This window comes from Xyrauchen texanus, chromosome 37 (genome assembly GCF_025860055.1).
Source record: "Xyrauchen texanus isolate HMW12.3.18 chromosome 37, RBS_HiC_50CHRs, whole genome shotgun sequence".
NCBI classification, from domain to species: Eukaryota; Metazoa; Chordata; class Actinopteri; order Cypriniformes; family Catostomidae; genus Xyrauchen; species Xyrauchen texanus.
In genome coordinates this window covers 29,253,960-29,267,903 of record NC_068312.1, presented here as the reverse complement: position 1 = coordinate 29,267,903, position 13,944 = coordinate 29,253,960, and the positions used below count along the sequence as shown (strand labels likewise).

General features: G+C 35.9%; 1 protein-coding gene across 8 annotated transcripts in view; it reads left to right on the top strand.

Annotated features, from left to right (window-relative positions):
- The window catches only part of LOC127630898 (cAMP-specific 3',5'-cyclic phosphodiesterase 4D-like), a 199,725-nt gene extending 185,908 nt beyond the window's left edge, over positions 1–13,817 (top strand). For all 8 annotated transcript variants that reach the window (XM_052108751.1, XM_052108749.1, XM_052108750.1 and 5 more), the window contains 9 exons: positions 3,794–3,887; positions 4,531–4,706; positions 4,915–5,013; positions 5,160–5,324; positions 5,525–5,624; positions 9,437–9,591; positions 9,851–9,973; positions 10,233–10,415; positions 12,547–13,817. In XM_052108751.1, coding sequence (XP_051964711.1) covers positions 3,794–3,887; positions 4,531–4,706; positions 4,915–5,013; positions 5,160–5,324; positions 5,525–5,624; positions 9,437–9,591; positions 9,851–9,973; positions 10,233–10,415; positions 12,547–13,011 — 1,560 coding nt within the window. In that variant the 3' untranslated portion in view covers positions 13,012–13,817. The remainder of the gene's footprint in view (positions 1–3,793; positions 3,888–4,530; positions 4,707–4,914; positions 5,014–5,159; positions 5,325–5,524; positions 5,625–9,436; positions 9,592–9,850; positions 9,974–10,232; positions 10,416–12,546) is intronic.
- The last annotated feature ends 127 nt before the right edge of the window (positions 13,818–13,944 follow it).

Below are 13,944 nucleotides of genomic sequence, written 5' to 3'. Positions count from 1 at the left end.
TTCTCCATACACATTACAGTAAGAAATATGTCACTTTGACCAGATCTATAAATCCCACTATTTATAGACCAAAAGCCTATTGTGAGTTCCAAAGATATAGAAAGAAATAGTAAACTAATTTAGCTTTTGATGTGAAAGGTGTATTATTAAACTAGAGGGACATATTCTGGGACAAATCATTATTTAGGTGTCTGTCCCAGAATACATTTTTTTCATGAAATCACAGCCACAAATTGTGTGATATCTTCCCATTTTTTCTCTGAGGCATGTTTTAACACCCTCTAGATGTTCCAACAATAGAAACACAGGACCCTCTGGCCACATGGACTCACAACAGCCTATTACTGTCGGCTCATCTGCTCCAGTAAAGCTGCAAATTACTCGCCATCCCACTAGTGGTACACAGGGACCACAAGTGTGAAATAATCCCTGACCATGTTCTGTCAGCTCTACTGCCTCAGCTCTTTATTTGCTGCTTTGAAGCTCTGTCCGGCTCCATTTAAAGACATAGGTTTTGGTACAATGCCTCAGTGACATGTTTCTAAAAATGTACTTGGCCCACAGGTACATTTTTAGTAACTGGCTCAGAAGATGTAGTATGGCTTTTGAATAGTAGGTCATTGGACATGTTTAACACAAAAAATCAACAATATACTTTTTTTATGACCACTACAAAACGTTTTTATGTTTAACCCTTGTGTTGTGATTGTTTGAGACTTATTGAAAGAATAATTCATTGAACTGAGCTTATACCAGGCCATTGGGGGGCACTCCCTGCATAAAACAATTAAATAAAATATTAATGATGTAATAAATGAATAACCACTTGCTTGATCTTAATAAAATAGGTGTAGTTTTAAAGCCAAGAATCTGGACTTTACAATGCTTTTAGCTGATCCTACCAATTCTGAAATAATGCTTTATAATTGGCTAACAAATTAGAACTGTTTTGTTCTCATCCTTTGCAAATTTGTTATCACAACAATTATCTCAGTCACTCAGAGGCCAAACTACAGTGAGTATTAGTGTGTGAAAGTCCTACAGACACACATAAATATAGTAACCAGAAGTGTGTTTTTACAAGGTTTTACCTTATTACTTGCACAAACAAACATATAACATAGACAATGACATATCGTAACTTACAACAGACTTGCCCGATTCAAATTAGCCCAAACACAATATAATAGGATAAGTAGATCTTGAAATATTCCTCAAAGAGTGTACATGGAAAGACCATGCACAAGATGTTTGAGGACTTTGTATGTACAAACATACATCCACATATGTGCTCATCTAAAGGAATGGGATGTTCCTGAACACTTACTATTTCTGTATTTTGCAGTCTAATCCATTCATTTCCATTTGTCTGTCATTTTTGACCGAGAACACAACAAGTGCAACAAAGTGAAATAAAACCCATAAATTGTGAAGGAAATGTAACATTTTTTTGGTGTTTTCAGATACCATATGTGAACAAAGTCAAGGAATTTTATTCCAATTGGATTAAGTAAAACATTTTTTAAAAAGACAAAGAAGTCATCCATGTAAAAATGGCCAGAACACAACATAAGGGTTAAGTGTCCAATAACGAAGATGCAGAACCAATTTTTAATTATAGTTTTTATATCTGATTTTTGACACAATTATGACCATTCGTAAGACTACTATCAATATGAACACAATATGCATTGTGAATAACCTATAGTTATAAAACTAATTTAACTTAAAACACAATTTGTCAATTATTTGTGTAACAACTTTCACTTAAAGTGATAGTTCACCCAAAAAATGAAAATTCTGGCATAATATTTTCCCCCTTATGTTGTTCCATCCAAACCCATATGACTTACAAATTATCATAATTGAGTCCTTAATAATTAATAAATGTTGGACTTTGTATAAATTGTTGGTTTGGTCCTTGATGAGTTTGTATAGCATAGATGAAACCCAGACAACAGCATTCATTCTTTGAAGAGGACTGAGGACATTGACAATTTACCAGGACAATTTACCATCTCTCTCAGTGTCATCAGTGTACTTTGCTCTTGCTCCTATCATATATGGTCTCCATTGACTTCCTCTGTAGATTTATGTGAATGGACTTTAACTGAATATTTTATGTGTCTGCTTGACACAATATCCACTTCCAGAAATCACGTCATGTCTTGAGGATTACCTCATCCCTCATTACAAACACACATGAGCATCTGAGTACACTTGCATACAGTACGTGCAAACACCCTGTCACCTGGGTGAACATGATGCGCATATGGATTCATACAAACATCACATAATGACTGTGTGCCCTTTTGGGGAGGTATCTGCTCCATTACAGAGCTCTCTTACAAAGAACACATTCTCCAACTGAGCTGCAGAAATCCAGAGGTGGGAGGGGATCCAAGGGATCAAAACACACCCAGAGGATTTACACGCAAGCTCAGCTTGGCCAATCAGTTGCGGCGATGAGCTCATTCCAATACAGGGAAGCCACCTGATTGGTAGAGCTCTTTTCAGGCAGGGCTGCAGTGAGAGACTCTTACCTGAGTGATTGTGTGAAACGCAGCCTTATTTGGAAGCTGTTAAAATGCAAGCTTTTTTCAGTCTGTTTGGTTTCGAGGAGTGTGCAGGCAATTCCATGGCTTCTTCACACCTTGCTCTTTCTTAGATGGAATCTTGCCAGGTTTTTTAACAATGGATTTGCTCATCATAAGGAATACAATGGAATTTCTGTACTTTTTGCTTGTGGTTTAGCAGAATAACCTGATATTATTATTGCAGGTTGATAAAAATATGGAGATTTTTTTACCTTCTGCATTGAGCATTTTGCATTCGTTTTCCCTATCAGCCAGAGTTTTGTAATCTCATCTGCTATCTAGACTTGTTCAAAATGCCTGAGGCAAATTATTTGCTGTCAGTGTCTTGGGGATACATAAAGGTGAGTTAATCAATCACGGATGCCTGTATTGTTATATTGTAATGTGATTGGATAGGCTGCTGTTCTGCATGGTGTTTATAATGGTATTCAGGTTACACAATTAAGAAATGGATTGTGACTGACAGAGTAGAGCAAAGCAGAGATTTTAATTTGCATTCAAATGTTAAATAAATAGCATTTTAGCATATAAATATATAATATAATTATATTGGATATTCTCTACATTTATAGTACTGATTACAGAGATGTGGAGGTATGCCCCATTTTCATTAGCCCAAATACATTTGCAATTGTTATGCTGATAATAGACCTCAATTTAAAAGCACCAAATATTTCACGTTCCAGTTGTTTGTGTTAGCGAATTTATTTTTGACCATCTGCAGTTTGTGCTTGCAGATCTTGTTAGAAATGGGAAAGAAAGAACCTTGTTATATGTTGTCTGTTTGGTGTGACCCAGCGGGTCATTTTGACCTGACATTCTTAACTGTTTGAGAGGATTCATATGTTCTGGGTTGTCGGGAATATTCAGCCTTGAAATAACAGCATATCTGCAGACTGATAACGAACAGAATATGGGAAAATCTGTTAAATGATTAAAAAAAAGCAGAAGTGGTGTAAAATGGTGTCGTGTGAATTTCAGTGGAGGTTTTTTGAACAATTGCACAAAAATATAACACGTCACCCCCACACACAATATTTTCACTTTGAATAGGATCTATTTCCTGTCTAATTTTTGTCTGGAGTTAGAAGTTATTTGCAGTGGATACTAAAAACATTTCTCACATAAAATAGGTCTAAATGTCACCAAAATGTTTTTAAATCCTCATATTTGTTTATCTTTTTTTCTCCCCAAAGTTCAAAAGGATGTTGAACAGAGAATTAACTCACCTCTCAGAGATGAGCCGATCTGGTAACCAGGTGTCCGAGTTCATCTCCAGTACATTCTTAGGTGAGTGATCCCCAAATGCATATTATAAAAATCATAAAAGGATGATGTTTACACAGATTAGTGTAGGGTTTTGATTGTCAGATTTACAAGCTCTCAGTTTGATTCTTAATCATTTGGATGTACTTCAATTACAAGGTGCATTTTGCTTACATACTGTAAATAATGAATAATGAAATTATCTCACAGTTAACAGGGAACATTTTACAGGGAACCTTCTAACTTCATACAGAGTTTTTACAGAGAAATTATTATTATTATTTTAAAGATCAACAACTGGGCTCAAAATATGCTGTTCAATTGTTATTTATTTAACAGTTATAATAATAAACACAACCAAAACTTGAGTAATCTAATCAAAAAATTATTTAAAAAAAATATTGATTTTGGGATTTTATCAATATCGGAATCATTCAAAAGAAGATTGCAATTAATCTGAAAATAAATGTTTTTACTCAGCCCTAACTAACATCAACGACTGTGTAGCTGAATGATCATGCCACAATGAGATCATTACATGACCGTAGCACAAGACTGATTTAGAAAACTACAAATCAGTAGCTGAAATGGCTCATGCTGTGCTCTTACTCATGCGGACGAATCTGATTTCTGGAACCTTCTCTGGACTCTTCGTGTGTTTCTATAGACAAGCAACATGAGGTGGAGATGCCATCGCCCCAGTCCCAGAAAGACAAGGAGAAGAAGAAAAGGCCGATGTCCCAGATCAGTGGTGTAAAAAAGCTAACGCACAGTTCCAGCCTCACCAACTCCAACATCGCCCGGTTTGGAGTTAAAACAGAAACAGAGGATGAGCTAGCAAAGGTGTGTTTGTGATGCCATATCAATATTAAAGCTTCCAAAGCTGAAGTTTGTACATTTTCTTAATTCTTAATTTTAATAAAAATGGTTCTGTCCCAGCTTATTATGCAGAGACAGCTATAATTAAGCCATTTGAAAAATCTAATGCGCACACACACAAACATTTTTAAAAGAAGTCTAACAGTATGTATGACATATCATGCCATTTCAGGAGCTTGAAGATGTAAATAAATGGGGCCTTAATGTCTTCAAAGTTTCTGAATTCTCCGGGAACAGACCGTTAACGGTTATGATGTACACAATCTTTCAGGTACTTTTCTCTACAAATATTTATTTCCTGTTTGATTGTCTCTCATAAGTTTCTTATTTACTTTAATGTCTTTTTATAAAGCATACATTAGTCCTCAGGGAGGCAGTTAACAAGGATGTACTGTATGTGTTTTCTTTCCCCTGTAGGAGAGAGACCTGTTAAAGACGTTTAAAATTCCCCTTGATACCTTTATCACCTATCTGATGACTTTAGAAGACCATTACCATGCAGATGTTGCCTATCACAACAATATCCATGCTGCTGATGTCACACAGTCTACTCATGTTCTGCTATCAACCCCTGCCCTTGAGGTACGATATTATCTCAGTATGCAATGCTGTTAGTTGGTGGCTTCAGCTTAGTCACATTTATTGCATTGTTGGGTACTGTTGGTTTTGGCAGTTAAGCTAGATGGATCATATAGAAAGTTTAAAAAATGTTTCAAATCTTTGAAAGGGTAATGATGTGAGTTTTTAAATATCTGTATATTTATTCTCTTTATTATTTTTAGGCTGTGTTTACAGACCTTGAAATACTTGCTGCCATATTTGCCAGTGCAATACATGATGTTGATCATCCTGGCGTCTCCAACCAGTTCCTCATTAACACTAGTAAGTCGATGGCAGTCATGTCATGTAGCATAAGAACATGGTAAATAATCTACTTAATTATTTGATTTTTAAGCAGAGTGTACTATTATTTTTTATTTAAATATTATTATTTATAGTTTTATTTACATTTAGTTTTTATTTAGATGTATTTATTTTCAGAATATAATCATTATTATTTAAATATAATTTATTTAAAATTCAAATAGATTTAAAGGCCATTTTCTACACTTTTGTAGCATTATATTTTCACTAAGTGGCGAGTCCACATAAAATTTTTGTCAAATGTTTGCACCAAAAACAGCATATGTTTTACATGACTATCACTATTTTATAATTAAACAGGCCTTTATTTATATATATATATATATATATATATATATATATATATATATATATATATATATATATATAGTGATGATCAGGGAAGACAGACAAGAGTGCGGATCCAAACGCAGGCTTTATTGGGATAAAAATAAACAAACACTAGAACAAAGGAAAGTCCACGATGGGAAAACAGGCAGGAACGCGAGAACAGCAGGGGAACCTTGGACGGACGACAGGGTAACCATGAACGGGTAGACAGACTGACAGGGAACACGGACAGAAGGCGTTAAGCAGACATCGGAACTGATACACGGAAAAGTGATACTAACATTAACGAACGACAACCACAGCACAAACAGACAGGGCTTAAATACACAGACAAAGAACAAAGGAACCAATGAGCAAACAAAACCAATGACAGATTAACGAAGACAGGTGATAATAAAATAGACGACAGGTGCGGACAATAAGGCTGTGACAGCGGTGATGAGGAGTGAGGACGAAGGGAAGTGTAGTTCTAACAGAGACAGTGAAACACAGGCGGGCAACAAGGAAGACATGACAGGGAGCGTGTTCGCTGAAACAGAAAACACGGGATGGATAACAAGGAAGAGTGACATGGAACGTGACTGGCGAGGGTGAAACAGAAAACACGGGACGGACCACGTGGAAACGTGACATGAACGTGACTAGAGAACACAGGGATCGTAACATATATATATATATATATATATATATATATATATATATATATATATATATATATATATATATGTAACTTTGTTCAATGGAAAGGAGGAGGTGAGAACCGGCTTGTCAATATAAATAATGATAAGGGACCGGTGTGTAGAATCACGACCCGGCCCGCCCTCTGCCCTGCCACAATATATATATATATATATATATATATATATATATATATATATATATACAAACTTACACCGATCAGCCACAACATTAAAACCACCTGCCTAATATTGTGTAGCCGTCAAAACAGAACTGACGCTTACTGGATGTTTTTTGTTTTTGGCACCATTCTGAGTAATTCTAGAGACTGTTGTGCGTGAAAATCCCAGGAGATCAGCAGTTACAGAAATACTCAAACCAGACCATCTGCACCAACAATCATGCCACGGTCCAAATCATTGAGATCACATTTTTCCCCCTTCTGATGGTCGATGTGAATATTAACTTAAGCTCCTGACCCATATCTGCATGATTTTATGCACTGCACTGATGCCACACAATTGGCTGAATAGATAATCGCATGGTAGGCAGGTGGTTTTAATGTTGTGGCTGATCGGTGTACATATATATATATATATATATATATATATATATATATATATATATATATTGTATATATACAGTATATGTTATATATAATAATATGTGCATTTAAATACTGATATTTATTTACTAATATTTAAATAGATTTAAAGGGACCATATGCTACACTTTTGTAGCATTTCATTTTTACCTGAAGTCCACTTTTAATGTTAGTCACGGCATCTTGCACCAAAACAGCTGTAAATAGTTTTACACAAATATTGTTTAATTAAACAGTCTTATTTACGACTATATATTTAATGCCTCCTACACAGTACACGACTATCAAAGACATCAGATCGTGGTACCGTTCATATTACACAACTGTCTGTCTTGTCATGGAAGTCGTAGCATTTTCAAATTACATGACAAATCGGCGACAGGGGTAAACACATTACAAAATATTTCACTATTGACGAATCCCCGATGACTCTGCCTGGACTCCAAATTACGTTTCACAAACAGAGTACACGTGAGAAGTGATACAAGATACGAAAACAAATGCATGATCATATGTTATGCATTTCAGAATATGATGTGTATGTTTTTAATCATATATTTTATTGGTTACAATTTGAAAAAGTACCTCCTACTGAAAAATCTACCTATTTGCTTAGCTGAATGTCCAAGAGTCTCCAACACTTCTCTTTCTCCACCCGGTTGTGGTAAAGTTCAGATGAAACATCAAATATGTGCTGGTGCTCCTGCTAATGTTCCACTAATTTTTCCTCCATTTCTTCGGTCCAATGAGACTTTCTTGATACCGCACCCATGCTAGTTGATGTTCTGTTGCAGGTAGATCAAGCCTCCTCCAACTGAAACTTCCCATTCCCCGTTTCTTGCTCTAGATATTTAACATTCTTCTCTCAAATCGTGCCTTTGATAGTTCATACATTGCGATTGTCGCTCATGGGAGCGAGCTCTGATTTGCCTACGAATTCCGGATTTTGTCGGCGTTCTCCACAATACTGTCGGCGAGCGAAAATCGGGCTTAAAATCGCGTAAACTCGGCATAAGACATATATGTAAATTATCTCTGTTGTGTATTGCCATATATCACACTTTCCTTCATCAAGATGAATTGAAAAGCTGATTACATTTACATTTATTTATTTAGCTGATTGTATTGTGTTGATATTTAAATATGCGCAGTCTTAATTGAATGTGCTCAGGGTTGTGAAGTCATAAACACAACAGTTTCTGAATGTCCTGTTTGTGTACCATAGTTGCCATAAAATAGGAGAGAACTTTGCAATGTGAAAGTTAGATGAAGTTTACACAGTACATCAAACACTATTATTTCAAAAGAGCAAGAAATATGGTGTTTTTCTGATAATGGTTTTAAATATATTTTAGATAGGCTCTTCCTATAATCTATCTGCCTGCTTATCTGCTACTTTGCAATGCCTGGTGTTTTTCATGCCTGTCAAAACCACTTTTAGCTCAAGCATGTTGTTTAAAGTCATACACTAGTTCACAGACGTTAAAGCTGGTATCACGTGCATCAGCAGTCAATCGGATGACTTTCATATGCTATTGATGCATGTGCCAGGAGGGAAACGTGCCTGTTATTCACAATCAAAGTTCACAGCTGGTCAATCTTCTCAATAAGTAATGGTTGGGGGACCAGTGATGCTTGTCACAGCGCCGCAGGAGTAACGTTTTTGAAGAATGTTCATGTTTATTTTTTCCATACAAAGACCACATATGTCCAGAAAGCAATATTCACACCATCAAATTATTACAAAAAAAAGTATTCCAAGTCTTTTGAAGCCTTATGATAGCTTTTTGTGAATAACAAATCGAAATGTAGGTTATTCAGGGAATACTTGCCCTCCATTGAAGTTCCCAAATCTCATTCTTCATTTCGAAAAGTCAAACTTGCATGTCCCATTCATCTCTGGCTCAAGCAAGAATAAATGTTCTACAGTGGTGCTTAGACAGGTGATGTATACAGTCAAAGTGCTTATAAGGGTCATATGAGTTACCATTATTTCCCAATCCTATTCCTCCAGTCCCTCTCCATCATTTCCTGTTTTTAGTATTTCTAAAGAATTAGAAATACAAGAGATGACGAAAAAAGAACAAGCAGGGAATGTTATTAGTACATAAATAATTGTTCTTCCTCTTTAATTTGCTCTCTCTTTCTCTGTTCTCAGACTCTGAGCTGGCCCTCATGTATAATGATTCATCTGTGTTGGAGAATCATCACCTAGCTGTAGGTTTTAAACTGCTGCAGGAGGAGAACTGTGACATCTTCCAGAACCTGAACAAGAAACAGCGGCAGTCACTCCGCAAGATGGTCATTGACATTGTGAGTCATGATATTGAATGTGTCATGGATCAGCCTATTATTTATCACAATGGACTTTTGTCCAGTGAGCTGGTACGCTGTTCTTCTTTACAAATGTTTTGTTGTGACTAATTTGCAGTTAATTTTTATACTAATTTTTGGATAAAACTGATATGAAATTAAACTTTTTACCTTCAACAGAGGTGAAAATATGGCCAAAAAAATTATCTTTATTCTCTCCACCTAAAGTTAAATGATGACTGCCAATCTTTCTTCACAGGTTCTGGCCACAGATATGTCTAAACATATGAATCTCTTAGCTGATCTGAAAACCATGGTGGAGACCAAAAAAGTTACCAGTTCAGGTGTACTACTACTAGACAACTACTCAGACCGGATACAGGTTCGTTCTCAATACTGAAACTCAGTTGCTGTATCACAAAAGCGTACTATTTGAAGTCTTCATGTGGCAACATCCAAACTGGTTTGATACAAGTCAGAAATATTATTTAACATGTCAAAATCAACCAGAAAATATTAGGTTACACCAGCAAAATTCTGATTTGTTGGTGTAAGATCTGACAAATATAGATATGCAATGATTGTTCTTTAAATGTAAGTATTAATGGGCTTCTGACTGATTTTGGTTGTTTGTATCTCAGGTCTTGCAAAATATGGTGCACTGTGCTGACCTCAGTAACCCCACCAAAACATTGCAGCTGTACAGGCAGTGGACGGATCGCATCATGGAAGAATTCTTCAGCCAGGGTGACAGAGAGAGGGAGCGTGGCATGGAGATCAGCCCCATGTGTGACAAGCACAATGCATCGGTCGAGAAGACCCAGGTAAGGGTGTTAAAGATGGATGGATCTGTGAATTCAAGGGGAACTGAAAGAAAAATAATTGTGTGTATTTTTATACAGTTGTGGCCAAAAATATTGGCACCCTTTCGCATAATTTATTCTTTTGATCTTTCATTCAAAAAATTCACAAAAATCTAACCTTTAATTGAAGTAAAACAATTGAAAGAGGGGAAATATCTCATTATTAAATAAATATTTTTCTCCAAAACACGTTGGCCACAATTACTGGCACCCCTAGAAATTATTATGGGTAAAATATATCTGAAGTATATTCCCATTCATATTTGACATATTTTAGTGCAACTGGGTGACTAGGAACATGGCATTTTACAGCCATGACTTCCTGTTTCAAAGAGGTATAAATATGAGGTAACACACAGGCCAAATTCCCTTAATCATCAATCACAGTGGGTTAGACTAAAGAATATAGTTCTGATGTGCGGCAAAAGGTTGTTGAGCTTCACAAAATGGGAAGTGGCTAAAATAAAATTGCCAAAGAATTGAAAATATCCATTTTCACCATCAGGGCAATAATTAACATGTTCCAATCAACTGGAGATGTTAAGAATTGGCCTGGAAAAGGACGTGTGCCTATGTTGTCTCCACGCACAGTGAGGAGGATAGATCAAGTGGCCAAAGAATCTCCAAGGATCACAGCTGGAGAATTGCAGAAATGTGTTGGGTCTTGGGGTCAGAAAGTCTCATAAAAAATATCAGACATCAACTATATCACCATAAGTTGTTTGGGACGGTTTCAAGAAAAAAACCCTCTGCTCTCATCCAACAACAAACTCAAAGCATCTTCAGTGTGTCAGACAATACTGGAACTTCAAATGCGACTGGGTTCTATGGTCAGATGAAACGAAACAAACAAGCTTTTTGGCAGCAAACACCAGAGATGGGTTTTGGGGCTGTTTTTCTGCCAGAGGTCCTGGGTATCTTTTTTGGATACATGGCATTACAGACTATCAAATACCAACAGATAAAAAATCTAAAAAAAACATCAAAATCAACACGAAAATGGTTCACTGACCACAAAATCAAGGTTCTGCCATGGCCATCCCAGGCCCCTGATCTGACCCACATAGAAAACCTGTGTCCATCAACATGGTCCTCTGAATTTGAAGGAACTGTATGAAGGAATGGTCTCAGATCCCTTGCCATGTGTTCTCCAACCACATTAGGCATTATAGTAGAAGACTCAGAGCTGAAATCTTGGCAAAGAGAGGTTACAAAATGTATTGAATAAAAGGGTGCCAATAATTATGTATTTAAAATGTGTATTTATTATTTAGATATTTCTCTATTTTAATTGTTTTACTTCAATCAAAGGTTAGATTTTTTTTTTAATGAAAGTTCAAAAAGATAAACAATGCAGATTTTTTTTCACAGCTTTCTTTGCTCATATTTACCAAGGGAGCCAATATATATAATGCATCAAAACTAAATGAAAGGCCCATTTTTAAATGTAACTATTACGTTTGTAGTTTCTATAAATAAAATATGCATTGTATATGCCTATTCATAATAATAGCCTATTCATAATAATAATGTATTATTATTATTGTTGTTGTTGTTGTTGTTATTATTAGGCTATTAATATGAATAGGCATATACAATGCATATTTTATTTATAGAAACTGTAAATGTAATAGATTTACATTTAATAATGGGTGTTTCGTTTTGACACATGTTCTCTTTAAGCCACACTCACATCCAGTTCTATCCAAATATAGATACAAATCATTTTGCGATAGAAACAGAAACAGATAATGGCTTCGCACCCCTAATGCACACCCCTAGACTTAAGGGGTCCAAATACTTTTTGAGTCCACTTTATATATTTGGGATACCTAGTGTACATTTCTTTCTTCATATTTTGGACAATATTTGTCAATTATTTTTGAAATCCTTTTAAATACCAGAGCAAAGATCCAAAGAAAAGGTCCAGGGAAGTAAATGTAAAATCACATAAATGTCTATAGATTCTAACAAGTCCTTCTAAGAAACTATTACCAATATATATGTTGTCTTCTATGAAAATGCAGTGTGCAAGATCATAGCATGAAAACCCATCTTCCAGAAATCTAAAAAAATCCCTCTTGCTCTTAAGGTGGGCTTCATTGATTACATCGTGCACCCACTGTGGGAGACGTGGGCTGACCTTGTGCACCCAGATGCCCAAGACATTCTGGACACGCTGGAGGATAACAGAGAGTGGTATCAAAGCACCATTCCCCAGAGCCCCTCTCCAGCGCTGGACACCAGCAGCGAAGGCCGCCGCACTGCCGGTCAGGAGAAATTCCAATTTGAACTGACTCTAGAGGAGGACGGAGAATCAGACACTGAGAAGGACAGCGGTAGCCCTCCTGACGATGAGGAGGAGGAAGAGGAGGAGGAAAACAGTTGCAGTGACTCTAAAACCCTTTGCACACAGGACTCCGAATGTACAGAAATCCCCCTGGATGAACAGGTGGGGGACAGACAGGAAGAGGAAGAGGAGGAACAAGAAGAAGAAAGGGAAATATCAGAACCCTGTGTTTTAGAGGAGGAGGAGGAGGACACTGACAACACATAACACAGTATGACACTGCACCTGAACTTTTTATATTAGAGATGAGAAACACATATTTATGGTTAAGATATTTTTTTTTTTTCATTGTCTGTTTTGCATACTTCATTGTTCAGAAGTGCTTTTAATTGTTCACCTTTTAATCCGTTTGTATTTTTCATTTCTCACTATTTGTTTCTCCGTTTCTCAACCATTTTTGCACTCAGGAATAGCTTTTCCACTCCTATCTGTCACTTGTACAAACAACACAAATTTTAGGCTGAATTGTCTTTTGTACCTGGTTTGTGAGGTAGGTTTTTCTTTTTGAATGAAGCAGTATTTAAAAACATTTATCTAAAAAGCAGATGTTTTTTCACTGGTTTAACACCAACCTGAAACTGTTCCAGTTTATTTTAAGGAAAGTGGTAATTCAAAGCATTACAGCCGACAAACATTTTGGTAGAGATTATACATGCTTTGAACTTCATGTCTTCCTTGATGCCTTGAATGTGTTATTTACCTGGTTTTAGTTGTCTGTTGAGTCTGTGCATAAATAATTATTTAAAGTGAATGAACATGGTACCAAAGTGAAAAGAAAAGACTTGTGAGACCATTAACATACTGAACATACTTTGTTAAACCAACTCCACATTTGAAAATAACTGATTTCAAAATCAACTCTGAGTTTTGCAGTTCCTCAACTTGGGGAGGGGGGGCCAAATTTAAATGTTAAACTATTATTTTATTCCCCTAAGAACAAAATATAATTTGTTAGTTCTGAAAACAGACAGAATCAGCCTTAAATATTTTTATTACCTACCAAAAATGTTCAAAACTATACTTGCATAAGTATATATATATATATATATATATATATATATATATATATATATATATATATATATATATATATATACTGTATAGTGAATTCTGGGAAAGAACTGAACAAGACAAATAGAA